Source organism: Acanthaster planci, linkage group LG18, assembly GCF_054643075.1.
Source record: "Acanthaster planci isolate LZ-2023a linkage group LG18, COTS_SCS, whole genome shotgun sequence".
Lineage (NCBI taxonomy): Eukaryota > Metazoa > Echinodermata > Asteroidea > Valvatida > Acanthasteridae > Acanthaster > Acanthaster planci.
In genome coordinates this window covers 13,389,200-13,408,984 of record NC_141794.1, presented here as the reverse complement: position 1 = coordinate 13,408,984, position 19,785 = coordinate 13,389,200, and the positions used below count along the sequence as shown (strand labels likewise).

The 19,785-nt window shown below is 37.8% G+C and overlaps 1 protein-coding gene across 3 annotated transcripts; it reads left to right on the top strand.

Annotated features, from left to right (window-relative positions):
• The first annotated feature begins 155 nt into the window (after nucleotides 1-155).
• On the top strand, nucleotides 156-19,361 carry LOC110985690 (coiled-coil domain-containing protein 178-like). 3 transcript variants are annotated; one of them, XM_022246902.2, is made up of 20 exons: nucleotides 191-311; nucleotides 818-922; nucleotides 1,338-1,604; nucleotides 2,163-2,294; nucleotides 2,945-3,217; nucleotides 4,953-5,141; nucleotides 5,552-5,770; nucleotides 6,135-6,285; nucleotides 6,682-6,751; nucleotides 7,365-7,507; nucleotides 7,687-7,790; nucleotides 8,233-8,378; nucleotides 8,962-9,098; nucleotides 9,811-9,994; nucleotides 14,863-15,087; nucleotides 15,516-15,629; nucleotides 15,931-16,076; nucleotides 17,004-17,163; nucleotides 17,382-17,531; nucleotides 18,146-19,361. In XM_022246902.2, the coding sequence occupies exons 3-20, from the start codon at nucleotides 1,385-1,387 to the stop codon at nucleotides 18,416-18,418; spliced, it is 3,036 nt and encodes a 1,011-aa protein (XP_022102594.2). In that variant the 5' UTR covers nucleotides 191-311; nucleotides 818-922; nucleotides 1,338-1,384; the 3' UTR covers nucleotides 18,419-19,361. The 3 variants fall into 3 exon arrangements, with proteins under 3 accessions (XP_022102593.2, XP_022102594.2, XP_087005158.1); XM_087149032.1 differs by having other exon boundaries at nucleotides 818-965; XM_022246901.2 differs by lacking the exon at nucleotides 818-922 and having other exon boundaries at nucleotides 156-311.
• The last annotated feature ends 424 nt before the right edge of the window (nucleotides 19,362-19,785 follow it).

Below are 19,785 nucleotides of genomic sequence, written 5' to 3'. Positions count from 1 at the left end.
CAAGCATCGCTATTCTTGAACTTTTGTACGTCAAACAATAAATTCTTAAAGGTTCCTATAAAGAAAAAAATAACTGATATTTTATAATTTTGATGAACGAAACTGATATCATAAAAGAGAGCCCTTGAAATAATGGATAAATCCAAGAGGTCAACGACATTTCAGTTTATGGGCCGTATTTTTCGTTTCCGATGTACGTTCGGCATTTGTCGGGATTTTTCGTCACTAGGAAACAACAAGCGAAATGGCTGCCTGACGAGCTGGAGCACAGTGGCAATTTTAATTTCAGTTACTGGACCTTGAAAGTTGAGGTAGGCCTAGGCCCAGTGTTTGTTCAGGTTCCTATTTCATTTTTGTTGATTTCATGGAGTTAAACATGTCAAAGGTTGTAATTAAGATACATTAAAACGGAGGAAAAACGAGCAAGTTTTGAAGTAACAAAGTTGAATGAGGGCCTAAACTAAAACTCGTTCTAACAAAAAATTCTCCTGTTCTCATTCATTCATTCACCTGATAATGCCTGACCATGCTAACCACGGCTATTCTGTACATTTTGGGAAATGTTTTTAACTGTCCATAGATTTGCACAGAATTAAGATGTGGTGTCAAGATAAACGTTCTTCCAGATAATTTATGTCATCCCACAAAAGTGATTGTGACCCTTGCCAAAAAATTCAAATAGGGAATCACCATGGAATCATGGAGGTAGGCCTAGGCCTAACGTTACTTGTTAGGCAATGAGAATGGATATTCTTCCATCTACTGACTGAAACAGCCACCCTAAAATTTCATTATTTTCCAAAACTTATTATTTCAGAAAAATTGTTGTTAAAAAATGGCTCCAAAGTAATCAGGAGTTTGTAGTGCACCCACCTACAAATGGCGTGATGCAAAACAGACTGAGAGCTAGTCTACTTTTAAGGTTGGTTCCCTTTACATGGACGCGTACTGGCTATTGATGTGCGGTATGTACCTACACCAACTAATGAATAATGAAAAAAAGCCTCATGGGTTTTCAAAATTGTCCAGAAGGAATTCCCACGGATATGTTCCATCTCATGGCCTTAGGAAAAGATGGAATTACCACTTGACACCAGATGACGGGTAAACACATAATTTTCCTTATGTGCTCCATGGAGGACGTGTAAGCTCGTTTAAGCGTCGTGCTTAATTGGGTCAAGCATGTCAAGCGCAATTGGAAGGTTGAAGACTTTGCAGGTAAAAACCCGTCCCAAGCAGCGTTTTCTGGTAAAAAATATTAACTGGTTAACAAGCCCAGATTGCTAGACACTCTCCAGGCGTTTTCATGTAATTTCATCCCACTTATTTCATTACAGATGATGTAAAAGTTTACAGAGTTACAGCAGATGGTTTAAAACCAAAGATGGCATCATCGCCAGGTGCGTTTAGTGAAGTTTCTGATACGGCACAAATCCGGATTCGTGTAGAAGTAGGCTCTCAACCACAAAAGAAGAAAAACAAAGCATTCCTGACACAACCGAGGACTGGTTCCAAGTTGAGTGCAACAACTGAAGTGACTGGCACTACATTCTCACCAGTCCCCAGTGAAAAACAGACATATGAGACCTTGTCTTCACAGAAAGGTATATGAATAAATTGACAACTTGATATTGGTAGACATTGCTGAAATAAAAAAACTTCAGTTGAATCAAGGAACCAGCGTAAATGGAACAAGTTATACAACGTAGGCCCTATGTGTCTTTGGCCATTCTTATAATGGATCACTAGTTTCTTATTTGCACAAGTGGTAAAGCGAAAATGTTGAGCAGGCAACATCACATGTCTACGACATAGAAGTACATTGTAGTCTACCGTGTACATTTCAAACAATGTAGAGATGACAATTGTTTATTTGTAATCTACAAATAGGGTGTCGGCTTCAAATTTTTACGTCTGTAATTCTACATGTACTTTGATACTTTATGGGCTGTCGATGTTTATTTTATTTCAGTGCTTTCAGTTTGGATAGTTTGTTTTTAAGCTGCATCATACATGTACATGTATGATGCCTAGATGCTGACATACATGCGATTCAGAAATATATCTAGACATGGTTTGTTTGTTTTTTTGTTGAATTGAAAGACTTTTGTTGTCAAGAACATAGTCTCAGAATATCTTTTATTTTTTGGTTGGATTGGTAGAAAAGAAGCAATTCCAGAGTAGGCGACAAAGATCAGTACCTAAGGATGAAGTTACTAATGACTCTGGTATTGATGAAGAGAAGACATCACCAGATACTGAGCAGAGAGAAGAGAAAAACTTGAGAGAACTTGGTAAACAGAGAGAAATTTGAATTATAGTGTAAAGTCATACATTTACATGTTTCATAAACCCATTTCTTCATCACATGTGGTTTACAAAGGTATCGGTTGAATTGGTTTGAAGGAGGCTTGAGCTGTAGGTCTATTTCCATCATATGAACAAGCTCAAATACATATCTGCTTGAAAGAAGCTGTAGAATATTCAGATGAATATTGGCTGTGAGTAGTGTCTGCCATGAACACGCCGACCAATATGCACACAAACCATTACATGTACTTGTCCTTCATACTCTGACTCTGTTGGGTAGATTACACAGCAATGTCTTGTCTTCAATACATGGTCCATGCAACAGAAAGCATATCCTAGGCAAAGAGATTGTGTACTTGGGCAGAAAAAAAGCTATATATGTAGCATGGTTCTTTGTTCTACACCTGGGAATACTTAAGATGTTCAGCGCCTTCTGATTTTCTTGAAGAATATCTCTCATGAAAATACATGGCCAAGGACAGCAGTTAATCCAACTCCAGCTTATCTTCAAGCAAGTTGTCAACATACATCTTACCCACCGTTTAATATTGCAGTAAGTAGGTTTAGTGTTCTAACTTTTGGATTGTTCAGTACCTTTTACCTACGTGTACATACTAACTCATCCCTTCCACAGACAAGCTCTATCCTATCCCAGATGGATGGCCACGTCTACATGACAAGATCTTTAAGCGTCGTGCTCTCTTCTTCCGCAAACCTGCCTCCACAAATGTTGACTTGGCTTTGGAGCATCTTCAGAAGCTTCAAGATCGCTTTGAGATATGGAGCAGAGAGGTGGAGCTAGAGATATTAAGTAGGCGGTCGTCTACTGTAGTTGGTAGTGTGATGAATTCATCAAGATCTTCTAGTGTGATTGAAGATGCCCAAAGTAGACTAACAGCTGATACTGGTCAGTATGAAACATGAATACATTTGTTGATTTTGTATATTACTCATGTTTTTGGATGGGAAAAAAATGGCTTTTATGTGCCTAAAATCCTTAATATTGATTTGAACCATGCATACATTGAATATGACATTTCCAAAAAGGGTATTTTAATTGTAACAGATTTAAAGATCAGATACAGATATTCTGAGGCATGTAGTTTGTTACCATGTAGATGGATGATACGAATATAACATGGTTTGAGGTTGGAAAGTCAGTGTTAGTTCCCTGAGGTATTGGGAGTTGACAAAAGAAGGAACAAGTTTGTCAACTCCCATTACCGAGGGGAGCTAACATTGATTGTCCAACCGAAATAAACTATTTTATATTTGTTTTTACTTTACCTCATACATAGTTTATTTGATAGCCTCTGAAACTAAAAACATCATCATGAAAGAAAAGATAAGTCCAATCCTTTTGCAACACAGTATTTTTTTAGCGTTTCCGCCACGTTTTGGACAACCTTAGTGGAGGAAGCATCCTAATTGTCCACAATATTATCCAGTCTGGCATCGCTCAGCTGAGCTGCCCCGTTGCTAGTCTGGCACCACAAGTGCACAGTACGCCCGGGCGACATTTCCTGGATTTTGTGCTACTGCGTATGCATATTTACTCCGTGCGTGAACAATCACATGTGCGCTTGGCAAACAACAAATATAGCAGCCGGCACGTGACCATGAATAGACTAATGAGAGTTTGGCAATCTGTCATGAATATGTATGAGGTTAAGTAATAAATAATATTACGTCTCTGATGTTACCGTCATACTTTTATTTTCCTTGAGAATAGGTACGAAAGAGTTGAGTAGACAAAGGATTTAGAGAGTTGAGTAGACAAAGGATTTAGAGAGTTGAGTAGACAAAGGATTTAGAGAGTTGAGGAGACAAAGGATTGAGAGAGTTGAGTAGACAAAGGATATAGAGAGTTGAGGAGACAAAGGATTTAGAGAGTTCAGGAGACAAAGGATTTAGAGAGTTGAGTTGACAAAGGATTTAGAGAGTTGAGTAGACAAAGGATTTAGAGAGTTGAGTTGACAAAGGATTTAGAGAGTTCAGGAGACAAAGGATTTAGAGAGTTGAGTAGACAAAGGATTTAGAGAGTTGAGTTGACAAAGGATTTAGAGAGTTGAGTAGACAAAGGATTTAGAGAGTTGAGTTGACAAAGGATTTAGAGAGTTGAGTAGACAAAGGATTTAGAGAGTTGAGTAGACAAAGGATTTAGAGAGTTGAGTTGACAAAGGATTTAGAGAGTTGAGTTGACAAAGGATTCAGAGAGTTGAGGAGACAAAGGATTTAGAGAGTTGAGTAGACAAAGGATTTAGAGAGTTGAGTTGACAAAGGATTTAGAGAGTTGAGTGGACAAAGGATTTAGACAGTTGAGTAGACAAAGGATTTAGAGAGTTGAGGAGACGAAGGATTTAGAGAGTTGAGTTGACAAAGGATTTAGAGAGTTGAGTTGACAAAGGATCTAGAGAGTTGAGGAGACAAAGGATTTAGAGAGTTGAGGAGACAAAGGATTTAGACAAACAATTCTTGAAAAGCAATCAGGATTTATAAACCAAAAATTAATGTATTTGTTACATATTACGTGTACACAAAACAAAACATAAGACAAGTACATGTAATTGAATAACTATTTCAGAATGTGCAGTATCAACAGATTTTCATCCACCAGTGGTTTTCTTGATATTTTCTGAAAGGCCGTAAACAACTAAGGTTTCTTTCTGACTCGGCTGTACCTGGAGCAATGGATTATCTTACCAGTACCTCTACTGGATGCTCATCAACAGTGCGTTCAACCCATAGTTCATTACCATCAACACACACTGCAGGAACACCAAGAACATGTGAGCTGTCGGTGCAAGGAGTAGGTGCCATTACACCAAAAGGTGAAGTGTTATCTTAGTAGGATTCTTGGTATTTAACCATCACTGTCTGACCTTGCATCTCATACTTTCTGGGCTTTATCAGATGCCTCTTTTAACACTGACTGAAATTTACACAACAACAGTCTCATGTTTCCCTTTGTACTGTGATGATGGGGCTACGAGTATATGGAACAGTGTTTCTATACATGTACTTTCTTAAGATAAATTAAACTAACAAGTAAATTTATGACAATTCATATGCCAGGTTTGGTTCATTTTCTGAACACTTAACAGTTATAACTTCAAAATGCTGTTGTGTTTTTACACTTGTAGCTATTTTCTCTTATTCATCATCAGCCTTAAGTTTGTCTTTTTATAAGTGAGGTTTTATGTATCCTGCTCATCTTTTTTGTGATTTTTGTAAATTGTAGCTGAGATGGTAGTGACAGATATTGAAGATGAAATTCCTCATCTTGGAGCTGAAGAAGTGATAGATGAAGTTGTTGTACTTCTTGGACGTCTTGAAACTGACCGAAGAGATACACAAGAACTGTATGACAAGGAATGCAGGAGGGTACAGTGGTTACAGTCTAAGATTGATAGACTAGCTGCAAGAAGATTGTTTGAACTACCAAGAGCTGTTCAGAAAGGTAGGATAAAAACCTGAAATGGTCAAAGTAACCATGTGTATTGAGCAATCATGAAACTCAGAGCATGTGGAACTTTCAACAGAGGCATGACCAGTTTATGGTTGAAATGCATAATATGCCTACAAGTTGAAATAAGCCCATTGTGTCCTAGATTATCGCCATTAAATATTCATGCTATTTAACTGGCTGATGCATAAGTAGAAACAGTCAGTTTAAAGTGATTGATCAGTTTGAATGTCTGCGAAAGCAAATTGGGGTTGCCAATGTAAATAATGCACGTACACTTTGTCTTGTACATGTAGAAGCACACAGTCACTTTAATCATTTTTGTCATTCCTTTGATGTACTTACTTTTTTCCAACAGAACATGAAGCATGTGCAACTGACATCGCCGAGTTGAAATGGCATTGTTCGTACCGTGCCAGACAAAAAAGCCGTGTTCAAGGCCAAGTTGAGACTGCTGAACTTATGAATGCCAGACTGATGGAAGATATTGCATTTGTTCAGAAACACTGGCAAGTTATTCGGAGCATTTTCTGAGGTTGTGTATCTGTATGTATAAATTAAGGGGTCTTCTCATCAACGCGCTGTAAGCATCATCATTTTGTTGATAGTAACCTGTGTAAGAGCTCTCAGCACAAGGACCTCCTCATTGGTTATGGGGCTGGAACCAACCACTGAACACCATAATCACCCACACAAAATCCTATGGACTTATTCACATTTAAAAGTTGGTATACCTATACCAATATGTAAAATATGTTCATGAGTCAGTGTACAGATTTGTGTTATCATGTCGTGACTAGGTAGCAAAGCGCCCTCTCTTGATCATTTGTGAAGTCATACCTGATCTTTCAAGGGCCAAGCAGTGTTTTAATAATTCAGTTTTTATATATGTATATATAATTTAGCCCACTGGTGGAAGAGAAGTTAGAGCTGGAGAGGGATGCCATGAAGAGAATAGATGAGGCTCAAGTTCAGGTACATTGAGTCACATGTAGGTAATTCCAGAAAGTAGGGGATCCATTTTCTTCTGTTTTCCTGTCACATCTGACATATGATTTTGTAAGTTCAGAACACATTTTCTAATTTCCAAGAGTGATGAATTAATGCAAATTACCTGCCAAACAAATAGTAATAGTTTGAAATCAATTCTGGTGATATTTCCATGGCAAATGACAAAGGTCAGATGTAATGGGGAAACGAAAATGTCATACTTTTGGACCCCTAATTTCTGGAATTACCCATTAAGGTTATTGCTAAGACAGTGTACATTTATACTTTCCTTTGAAAGTAACCAGTCTGCTTGAATCATGACATTCCCTTTTGTTCCACTGTGACGTATATTATCAAAAAAAAAATAAAAACAGCAAACAGTGCTATCCCCTCTATTTACATGTAAATATTTTGGATCGAATTTCCAGTTCAAACTCCCAAGTATGCTGTTTCCTATTAGCTTGATCTGACTTGAAAATTATTAGAACCCAACACATGTAACCAGTTTCAAATTTCATATTCCGGCATAAAGTGTTTCAAATTTTTGCTTCATAATTATTTTCAAATCAAATGTTTATATTGCAACACAAATTAACAGACGACAGACATGTTAAACCAAACCTACGAGAAACTGAAAAGAACAGAAGACAAGTCAGCAGAGGCTCATGGGAAAGCTGACATGGAGCGTGCTCACATTAAGCGAGAGCTGGAAGCAGTCCGTGATGCTCTCAGGGAGATCAGGTACGTTTACGAGGGCATTACTATGGCATTGCAATGACTCTTGATCACTCCCCAATTAGGTTCTTTTATCCACATACTAAAGATGTGATTTAACCAAAGTGGCTGTTTGAAATCACTGCCATTCATTGTAGCTGTATGTATAGTAAGTATTCTAATATTTATTTTGAATATTTTCACAGCACGGAACTTGATGAAGCTAAGGCTCTTCATACTTCCTACTCTCATCAGTGCAACGACCTTAGACAGAAGCTCCGGGAGAATGTGGAAGAGAGGCTTGTGCTCCGTGAGTATTCAAGTGTGAATTCAAGTGTTCAAGTGTGTCATTTGAACCAGGAACTAGAGTATAAACAGATGGAGTACGCACGTTTTGCTTCACACACTGGTTATTGTGCATGTGACGCATTTACTCTGGAATTTTATGTCCAACTGATCAATCAGTGAATACTTAATGAATATTTGACGCCCTTTGATGACTATTTATTAATGAGATGCAAGAAGCTATTGCAGCAAGGTTTGTTTCTTAAGGACACGAGGACTGTTATCCTGTTTTGCCAAAAATAGAATTGTATTTAATATTTGCTGCAGTTTATATGCACACTGTTGCCACAGATCTCATGTCTGCAAGATTCCACATGGCTGTGCTTATGAACTTGAAGAACTAAATTCGAAGATGACTTGAAGAATCATTTCGTGATGTGTTAACTACATTCATGTCTAAATTTCAGTCTCAAAGTGTGAAAGTGCCAAATCAGCAGAGAAAATTCAGGCTTCAAAGGTCAAGGACATCCAAGAGAAGATCATAGAAGCAGAGTTTGAGCATCGCAAGAAGGCGGATCATAACTTCCAATTGACCAGCCAAATAGAAAGAACGGTATGTTCTAAGAGTGAATCGTACCAGTAGTTACCTCTCATTAAAAGCTGTACCTTCAGAATGAGAATGAGGGATATAAAACTATGTGACTTGGAAAGCATGCTATTTAAATGTATATTTGCAGAAATTTCACTGGTGAGTTTACTTGATTGGTAGGCCTATCTTTGTAACAAGATATTCTGAGCTAGTTTTTATGTCGGAGTTCCTGTGGGAATACTTCCTATGGGAATACTTCCACTGAGTGGGCTCCAGCTCTATATACTGAACAAATTCTGGAAAGTAAGGAATTCAGTGGGTATTGAAATTGTCCAGAAAAACCATTTTAAATGCAACATTTGTTGTTCTAACCCATGTTCTGTTAAACCATTCAAAGCATTTCAATATTTGAGTGTCACTCAGTAGCTTTTCAGAGAGCAAAGGGTTATTACATTTCATATATCGTCTGTTCATTTATAACTTCTTTGCCCTTCAATTTAAACCCCAAATGACTTTGAAATTATATTTTCTATTGTCGCATTTTCACATGCCTCAAATCCTGCATCAAGCTTAAACACCTTGTTTTCCTCCCTGAAACTATCCACAGAAAAATAATCAAACCAAAGAAACAGATGATCTGGAGGGAGAATCCAAGCGGAAATTGGCAGAATTGAGAGAGCAACAATCACTATGCAGACAAATGTCAATGGAGATTGAAGATACTGAACAGAAACTGAAGAACTGGTTAGTTAACATGCAGTCTAATATATGTCCAAACTGTCATACCTCTGTCTTGAATACTAATTCTTCATTGGCCCAGAATGATCATGTGACAGGGCAACATAAATGCATGTCACACTCATTGTTGGACATCACATCAGCTGTCATCATATGTTGTCATGGGTACACATGCACGCACGCACACATGTTCCCCTGCGGTGTATAATGTAATGCAGGGACCACTAATTCCTAAAAGTGATTCAAGGATTACTTTGTTACCCGTAATTTTCCCCAGAAAAACAAGTGATAGACGTCATCAAGACAGAGATATGAGAGACAGAGATATATAGAACAATTGTTGACTTTACCGAGGATGCCATGTCTACTCGAGGGTGTTCAAAACAGCATATCCACATCCCAGCAATCAATAATTGTTAATTGTCAGTTGCTGCTTTTGCACTGCAGTTCGGACATCAGGGTTCCTCACAGGTTTAAGTTGCTGCAATTCAGACATATTTTCCACATTATTTATATCCTTTTGTTTTACCTTCATAAACCCCGAGTATTTTGAACAGTGAGTGTCACTAAGTACAAAAGTTTCTAAGAGAAATCATGCTGCAGGTTTGATTTAGTCAAGGCTTTAAATGTGGCAAATGTTAAAGACAAATGGGTGAACAGAGATATATAAGAAGCTGTTTTTTTCACCAATTTCAACCGTGGTTATTTTTCCCTGTAGTGCCAAGCAGCAGGTGGCAGATGCCAAGAATGTGGAACGGATCAAGAGAGAAATGACTAAGGTGGAGACACAGCTAGCTGTAGTTGACGAAGAGTATGATAAGATCAAAGTTATCAATACAGCAATACGCAACAAACTAATAGGTGAAGAGGATAAAGCCCAAATGATGGAAGACACTCTACAGGTAAGACATCTCTTCAGTCGTGACTTTTCATTTGAAACATGTCATAAAATTGAATTTGTATCTGTTTTCCCCTCATGCATTGCGCTCCATGAATTAATGTTACTTTTCTGTATAACCCAGTATGCCAGTTTGCCTCATTTGTCTGTCAGCAGTGTTTCCAAGCGAACCAATTCTGGTACATACAGTTCATTTGTTTTACTGTTCAGCATTTCCTCGTAGACGGCAATGGTAAACAGTGCATCAACTGCTTTACCCTTTTACCATTTTTGCAATGGTCAAACAGTATGGGATAAATACAGTTTTATCATTTTCTTGTTTTGATAAAATTAAGCACAGTAAAACAGTCAATGACTTTGCCCTACAGCTTTACACAAACACCTTAGCAAAATCGAAAAACAGTCTCGATTTTGGTGTCAGTTAGACGGTGAGCATGTGGCGCATTTGTCACGGTGGGCTAGGGGTAAACAGTAAAACAAATGTACAGTATGTGCTGGGATTCAAACCCTCTTCAATATTTCATTCATCAAACGGAGGACCTACTCATCTAATAATTGAGCTCCCACTGTGTACTGTGGTTAATTGCATAGTGTTGTTACTCAGTATGTAAACTATTGCAGGCCCTTTGTTTAACTTGTGAACATGGAATGGATGTGCATGTAAATGTTTATACTCGCACACTTACATGTACATACAGATGGATGTTGTAATTGGCAATTCAAGTCCTAAAAATGCTTTGGTTGTAATGTTTTCCATGACTGCGAAATATTGTTCTGAAATTGTTGCAGTTAATTCTTCAGGTAAAGAGCACTTTCGTAACAATACAGTGTATTACGTACCAGTACGTTAAGAGCCTGTTCTGGGTTCCCTAGTCTTACAAGTTTTTCCAGACCTTTTTGTAAAATAAGTCCTGGCTATTCACGAGCAATTTTGCTTGTCCCTGCAACCCAGTCATAACAAGAGTTGACTGTAATTTGCTTTTAAAGAAGATACGAAGTTTTCAAGGGCTAAGGACTGTGACTCTCTGGTTTCCTATCAGAAATTGTAAGTACATGTAGCTGTGGTTGAAATCTGCCCTCAGCAGGAGCACCCCCTCATTGGTTGAAAAAAAAACTCCCATGTTGGTCTGTTAATTTTGTTGGTAGCAATGCGACTGCAACGCTTGCTTTTCATAATTGTTCATGAACCAGCGATGTGTAGTTACTACCAAAGGGGCCTCCATTGCCAGGAAAATTGCACCCTCTCTTGGTCCAGCTCTAGCCCATAATTAAATATTCACATACCCGACGTCATCAATATTTACCTAGCAATAAGTACAAGTACACAAGGACACCAACTGCAAACAAATGACTGTTGGTTAAGTCCTTCAACAGACATGTTTCATTGATTTCCCCTTCCAGACATGTAACTGTAGTTATCATACCTCAGAGTACACCTGTCACTAAAATACCTTGAAATCAGTGAAAGGGAAGAGATTAGCCCAGAGAAGGACATTGCATAAATCATAAGTTTAACATTTCCTAATAGGATTAGATCTTATTAGGTTAAAACTTACACCAAACCCGTGAAGGTTTGCCCCAACATCAATCAGCATTCTTTGATCTCTAAGTAAAGTCTTAAAGTGGAAACCTATGTCAGGGGTGGCTTCAACATGGGAGAAGGGATACAGATCCTACTCCTAAAATTGCTTGAAAATAAAAGAAAACTGACCATCACAATAGTCCTTCTGAGATTTCCAGCCCCATCCCTAAGGAGTGATAGGAACTCAGCATTTCTCTATTCGAAAAGGATGGTCCCTTCTAAACTTACAACTGGAATATGTATTATTGAGAACAGCATTAAGAATACAGTTCATTTTGTTCCTTAGGTACACATGTAGTTTCTTCAAGTAATTGTTTGAATTTTCCCTCAAGCAAGATAAAATACTTAGTAACCCTTTAAGCCATGGAATCCCCTAAATTACCCCAGCCACTATTCATCAAGAGCTGTTTGACCCTCCTATGCCCCTTTATTCACCCTTTGATGCTTGTCACCATTTCACCATTGTCCTTAAATGATTTCTTGACAGACTGTCTCCTTGGAGAACTGGCCCAGCCATGAATGGACCTTACATTCCCAAGTGGACTCCCTAAGCTAGTGAAAATTGAACTTCACTCCAATACCTTTCTTTGTTAAGACATTAGCCTTGAAGTACAATGGAGGGGTCTTATGCCATCCCTCTTGCATTGTATTGGCTAAGGGATTATCAGGGTTTCTTTAATCACTAGTCAGAAGGAGAGGATATTATTCTCTTACAGTAAACCTTCACTGAGGATTACTAGTAAAACCGGTGCAACGTCACATACATGTACCTTTATGTCTGCCGTGTGCCAACCTTGATTTCTTCTGGCTTCAAGTTCATCATTGTAATGTCAGATCAGTAGTTGACCCTGGCTGACACTGGAACATGGTCAACAAAAGACTATCCAGTGACTATAATTCTTAGGTTTGTTGGTTGCTAAGAAGTACCGGTACCAGTAGGTACTGGTAGGTAACAGTTGGCATTGAGAGTGACTTTAATCAGCAAGCATTGTCATGATGTCATCCCACATACTGCCACCAGATGTTATTATTTTTTGCAGGAGATGTTTATCTTGAATCTTTCCCAATATGAGAGTCTAGGTGAACTTCATTTTGCCCTGTCTATGTGATCGACCTCTTGAGTTTTGAAGAGTGTACATGTACGTCTTTCAAAGAATTCAACATAATGTTTATAGTCAGAATGTATGTTGAGCTTATGTCTATTTAGTGGGACTGTTTGCCATATGGAAGGGGCTGCACAAGGTTTAATGGAAGCTCAAACTCAAAAGGGTTGAATTTTTTTGACAGCTTGGAAGCAAAGTTGACACCACATGAAAACGTGACAGGTGAAACCATTGGTAAATTGCAAAAATAGGACTGCCAAATAATTCTTGAGTGTCTTACTTAAAAAAAGCAAACATACAGCTTGTGCCAATCTGAGAAATATTTTTGCCCAGAATGCTGTTGTTTTGGAATGCACTCAGAATGTCCTGTTGTCTATGAACTCTGCGCGACCAAATTAAAAGATCTTCAATTTGACCAAATTGGTAAATTGTAAATTTCAAAACCCCAAATCAGCCAATCCTGTAAATTACAGCAAAAAACAATGGTGCTACCTACGTGTACCTTTAATGTGAGACATTAGTAGTCTTTATTAAAAAAAAGTGATATTAAAAAAAAAAAATTTGAAATACATAACTTTTCAGAAACAAAGGTGATCTCCTCAAATGACTGCATTTGCTCAGATTAATTTTTTTCTGTAAATATTCAATATACTGTGCTGCAAATTTGTGCATGGGTCCAGCATTTTTAGTTAGCAAGTGAAGACAGGTGTAAGTTCTCCATTCAGTCTTTCTGTCATCAATTGCTACTTTCATTGCATCATTTATGACCATTTTATCAGAACTGGCATCAAAATGGAAGGGCAGCGGGGAATAAAAACGTCTGAGACCTGTCAAAATGATTTCAAGGATAATGTTATTGTTGTTAATAGAAAATAGTGAATGCTAATGGAAATGGCTGCATTATTGTACATGTATAGAATAATGATAACCCAAGGTCAATGTAGTCTGTCACAGCTTTTGCCCATTTGAAGAAGAATGGATTATTGAAGAATTCCAAGAGTGTTAATAGTGATCAAACATTCAGTATTATTCAAAAAGATGCCTGAACATTATGCATAATACACTGCACTACGTGTAAACAGGTCATTCTCTACAATTCCCATAATGCTGGTTGTTTACATATTTTCACTTTAAGCTTTGTCTCAACCATAAAACTCAATAATTCACCCAAGGTGAAACAGGTGTGGAAATTCCACAGTATTATTAGCATAGAAATATACCAATTGACTCGGAAATGTGAATGCAGTCTTAAGTGTGTTCTTGAAACATGGGCCTGATCATTAACCCCAATACCCCAACCAGTTGGAAGGTAGAAAGTATTTCAGTGCTTTAATGACAGGTTTCCTGTCAAATGAATGTTGAGTGGGAGGTTTTACAAGTGCAGTAAACTGAGTTGACATTGACATGTTGCTGGTCATATACAAGTGACAGCAGCTGTTACCAACTCAATCATAGCAATGCATTGAATACAATGCCAGCTCTAGGTAAAAAAATAGTACACAGCACCTGATCAGAAATGTAACTTTTTTCTGTGCACAGTCTGGTGGGATTTAATTGCTGGAGGTGTTGATGAGTCCATTGTCCGATTTGGTCTCAAGTCTTATTGGAGTAAAATGCCTATTCAAAGCATTGAAAGGGTCTTGCTTCTGGTATACATTGTGCAGTTGAGCCTATAGCAAATGCGTCATCAAATAAATGTAGCTGTGTTTTGGTTACGTATCTCAAGTGGTTTTTAAAAACTTCTCTCTCAAAACAACAATTGACAAACACGAGAGTGGTACAGTTTCAAGTTGATCAAATCATACATTGTGCAAACTCTTGCCTTTTTTACGTTGTTCTTGTAAAACCTTTTTTGTCAGCATAGGCCATTTACAAACACTGAGAATGTTAATAATAGTCATACCCTGAGTATTCACTTGTGTCTTGTGACCCGACTGTGAGACAGCTTACAGCTTTGAATATATTCTGTGTCTGTGCACCACTCTCGCTCATTGTGAACAGTAGATGTGTGTTACATTGTAGGTGCCTCTTAGGTAGCTTTGCAAGAGCTTGCCTCAATTGTGTTTTCAATATGGAAAATTGAACAAATCAGCGCGTCAGATGCTGTTTTCCTGGAACCTACGAATGTTAGGTGTCAGTGTCATGTGCAGTTAACTTAATGAACCGCTTGTCTTGTTTGTCTGACAGGGTACGGCAGAGAGTCTGAAGAAACAAGTCAAAGAGGAAACCCATGCACGGACAGTCCTTCAAGCTCGCATCTCTTCTGACACCACAGACTTGGCTAAACAACAGACAGAAGCCAAGAAGAAAAAAGCTAAGGTCTCTAAGAAGGCATTTGAATTGGAGCAGATTGTCAGCAATATCTTAGCTGATGTCAAAGTACTGAGGAAGGAACACGCTCAACGTCAAAGGGTGAATAAAGACATCATTAATCATTTTCCTGATTTCCTTTTGTTCAAGTCTGTTAGTTGTAAAAATAAGAGGGGGGCCAGTGCTTCTATTTAGCAGAATTTTGTGGAACAATTTGTAGATTCTGCTGACAAAATCTAATCCTCCTTACTTACTCTTTTGATACATTCAGGTTGTACAGTTGGTAAGCATTCATACCCTGTACCGCATATTTCAGTAGATTATATTCAGAACTACATTTTGGTTTTCTGGATATGACTTATGTTATTTTAAATGTTTTGAAATAACCTCTGTCTTTACATGTATTTGATGACTTAACCAGCTCATGTTTATGAATTATCACTGAAACGTGAAGTAAAAATATTTCAAGCTGACACAAATGATGAATCGATTTGCATCATATTTGAAAAATTTTATGACATATTCACCAGACTATTGCAGAGCTTCGAGGGTCCATAGCAGAGTTGAAAGAACGTCACAAAGAAGTGAAGGCATCACAGACTACAACAATCCAAGAACTGGAACCACAGTGTGAGAATCTTGAGGTAGGAAACTTGACAAAATAAACTGAAATAATGCTTGATCCTAAATTTTGGGGAGCTCACTGTTTCATCCAAGGCAGATCAGATTTGTGCTGTCCATAGAGGTGCCAATGGGTTTTTGACATTTGCATCGATGACCCAGAATAAATGATGGCTCCCAAAATGTAAAGTGTATGTAGCAGCTGTGCAATGTCATTGTCAACGTTTTACATCTCATAAATCTGTCTTTTGGCTTAGCCTTTAAGAAATGGCAACGGACATTTACAAAGTCAGGGTCTAACCATAATGCTAAATTGTTTTGCAGAAAGAGATCCTGAATGCTACGAAGCGCCTTGACTACATGGCTTACCGTACTGACTTGATTAACAAGAAACTTGCCGATATGGCCAAATCACAGAGTGTTATGCATAAAGTCATTACCACTACAGAGGAAAGTATTGCTGAATTAACGTAAGTACACCAGATAAATGCAGTATGTCACACTAACAAGTTGATATAGTGTGTAAACTGTTTCCGTTAAGTTCATTCTTCAGAATCTGTGATTCTTATTGATTTTTTTTTGCCTCTAGTATCTTCTTCATTAGCCTTTCATTTTGATTGGTTTTCGGTTTATAATGAGCACTGTTGGTATAAACAAGACAGAAAAGCTTTGTTCCGTTCTATGTGTGCAAGAAACTGGTGTATTAAAGTGCATTCAACTGTCCCAGAGCCCCAGGGCTTCTTTAGCCCTAACAGTCCCAGATCTTCAGATTTTCAATGTGAATTTACAAACACTCTAGGGGGTTGGGGTTAAGAATTTGTATAAATAAATGTCATGTGATTTCATCATAGAGAGAATAGCTTTGTGGTTAGGGTTTGTAATTTATGAGGAGACGGTCAGGGTTCAAATCCAATTGCTGGTCACAGGTTGTGTCCTTTGAGTAAACCACATTACCCCTAATTGCCTCTGTCTGTCCAGGAGTATAAATGGATATGTACAGGAAAGAAACTGATGATAACCAACCTGATAAACCTTATTGGCTTAGTACAAACTTCAAACTTCACTTTTTCATGTCAAAGTTTGGTACATTTGAGTAGGAATGAAAAATTACCCCCCCCCCAAAAAAGACCATGCGTTGATACTGAGTTTGATTGCTTTACACATCCAAAATTTACATTGACCTTATCTTCACTGAAATTTCTCTACAGGTGCCTTTGAATCTGAAATCAAGTTTCATTCTGAATTTTTGGTTGAATGCAGTGTAAACCTTTTTATCTTGCTTAAATTGTGTTCACATGTGGATACTTTTCTATTTTGAAGTTCATATGAGACAAAGATGATCCCCAAAAAATTTGATATCTGACAGAGAGTTTATTTGTTCTCTTATCACTAATCAGTGAAGATCTTGAAGAGATAACAATTCAGTTGACATCAGGTCAGAAGCAGCAAGATGAACTGAAGGATTCCTTGACTCAGGTTACTCAGCGAATGGAAGAAGGGAGTAGTAAGCATCTGGAGAACATGAAGGCACGTAGAGAGGTGCTAGAACAACTAGAGGTAAGAACCAAAATACCTCTTTAATCTTTCTCAAAGGTTCTACAGAAAGATTCTGCTAAAACTGAATTGGTAGGCTTTCTATTTTTTTTTTCTATTTCAGGTACTGCAAGTAAGCAAGCAGTCTGTAGTAGTTTTTGCATTTTACATCTCATTTTGCCAGTGTAGTGCAATTAAAAGTTCCAGATTGAGTCATAGGAATAGTGTATTTCCTTCTCTAGAGTGATTTAAAGGAAAATCTGCGCGAGAACAAGGAGTTGGCTCATCAGTACAGGCTGAAACAGCAGGAGCATCTTAAGCTGAAAGAGGAACTTTTGGATGGCCTAGAGGGTCGTCTTAGCCTGGAAGCCAGCATTAAAGACCACAAGCAGGTAATGAATACCGGCCTCCAGGCCTATTGCCAAAAGACTGAATTTAGTCATTGAGAAATCAGCTGTAGGCTGATGACCTTGCACAGATTTTAGTGTAGGAAATACATCACGTGTGGTCACAGCTAACATTGCGCAGAGCATTTTGGGTAATTTTTGCTAGGAACGCAAGCTCACTCAATGTGGCTGTTAATTCATTATTTTTTCTTTTTTTCCTCAGTGCTGAAAATATTCTCACTACACATATTAGTTCATCCAAAATTGATCAAGATAACCAGTGATTTGAAATATATTGCCAAAAGACACATGATCATTGATACTTAAAAGATAAATTATTGTGATTGTACCAAGGCCATGTTTTTGTGATGTAAGCCGTCGTTTTTGCCTGTGCCAAAACATTGCCATGGATTAACCAAAACTTCAAATAACACTTTGCTAACAGGAAGTGATAACCTCGTGGTTGGAGGTTGTGCGTATGGTAACCAATCACAATGCAAAGCCATCAGCCCTTCCCAGACCTCAAACAGGGTTAGGAGAACCCAAAGTAAATCTAAAAGTGAGATTTATATGAATTATTCATGGTGTATCGTATAGAATTCAATTTTTTTTTTCTTCAGTTGGGTGGTCTTCAGCTTCGCCTCCACCATGCCTTAGTGCAGTACTACCACATCAGAGGACTCTTTAACCAGAATGAATTAATGCGTTTTGAGGAGATGTCAGCTGAGAACTGCCAGCGTATCCAGTCATTACAGAGAGAGATGGATCAAGCCATCGATACCATCAGTTCCTTCTTGACAGATCAGTTAGATGGGACAGCAGCTAACATAGTGCATGCTGCTGCAACAGCTGCTTTGCTTAAAGACGACACTGCATTAGGAATATCAGTATAGACAGATGTCATCATACTGATAGCTGCAGTGTTTCTAAGCCAAGGACCGTCATCCATTTGGGGGGGATCTTTCGTGCTCATAGATAATCTATGTACACATTTTGACATTGGTTCTTGGAATGAGAGTTTCTCCCGTATAATCAGCAGTGATCCAGTGAGAGAGGTCAGTCTGGCATGAAACAACACCATATTGTATCTGGCATGCAGGTGGGTTAACCTGTATCTGAAGACTTGTCCACCTGACAGGACATTGTTGCTAGGCCAATTAATTTGTTTCCATTTCAACAATCTGCTACCAGATAGGTAAAGTGAAAAAGGCCATTCTTTCTCACTTTTAACCCGATGATCCATTTCTGCCCTGAAATTGTCAAAGTTTGGCTTGGATGCAAACTCTCTCGTTCTCGCATCCTTCAATCTTCACTGTTTTTACCTAAAACTCTAACGGGATGTTATTGCTGATTTGTAAGTTTGTTACTTGTTTTATTTTTGTAGATAATTTGCAGCTAATCATTTTGCCCACATTGTGAACTCCATAAACCATTCAGGGTTCCATAAAAACTTATCTTAATGTAAATACATGTACTGGTTTTATTTTATGTCTTTTCAAAGGGAAAATTCGAACAGCTAGCAGCGCTAGCTGAACTGAATCTGGGTAGAATTTTCAAGATAGAAAGGGCTAGTTATGCCCAGCAGTGACAGTGTTCAACAAAATCAATTTATCACTAAATTATAAAACCCAGCTTTGCTGTACATGTAAATGTGATCATTGTATCCCCCTCGAAAAAATCATTCATCAAAAATCTCTCTGTGGAACTAGTGTAACACATAATTTTTCACACTCGCAAACTGAAAAGAATGTGGAGATGCAACACACATGCCATTTCGAAGTTGTTTATAGTTGTATACAATAAATGTTTTCTGATTGATGAGTTAACGACTATCAACACAGTCTCTGTGGGTGTTGGTGATTGCACAAAGAAACATTTGTGTGCCAGTACATTTTTAAGATTCGGTAATTTTATATTCTACAAAAATTTCTTGTAAATTTAATAAAATGTTGACTTAACATTGCAAGGACATAGCTTCAGCAAAACCTAAAGATGTTTATCCTTAAAATTTGCATTAAAAACAGCAGCAACAACTGCTTTGGAAGTTAATGTTGCATTTTTAAATAAAACTGATGCAAGGATTTTACCGTGTTATTTTAATTAAAAACTATTGTTTGGGAAAATAATTATTTGTAAAGGGTAAGCCTTGCATTTCTTTTCATTTTCAGAAAAATTTCATTTTGTGAACAATTAAAAACATGAAGGGGATAGCCTTGCATTCGTTATTTATTAATTTTCAGAAAATTTTCATTTTTGTGAA

Excerpts from the sequence above, each read along its gene's own strand:
- LOC110985690 (XM_087149032.1), top strand. The coding sequence starts at position 938 with ATGGACGCGTACTGGCTATTGATGTGCG. Across the intron at positions 5,771-6,134 it reads ACCAAGAGCTGTTCAGAAAG|AACATGAAGCATGTGCAACT; the intron begins GTAGGATAAAAA and ends TTTTTCCAACAG. Across the intron at positions 7,508-7,686 it reads GATGCTCTCAGGGAGATCAG|CACGGAACTTGATGAAGCTA; the intron begins GTACGTTTACGA and ends ATATTTTCACAG.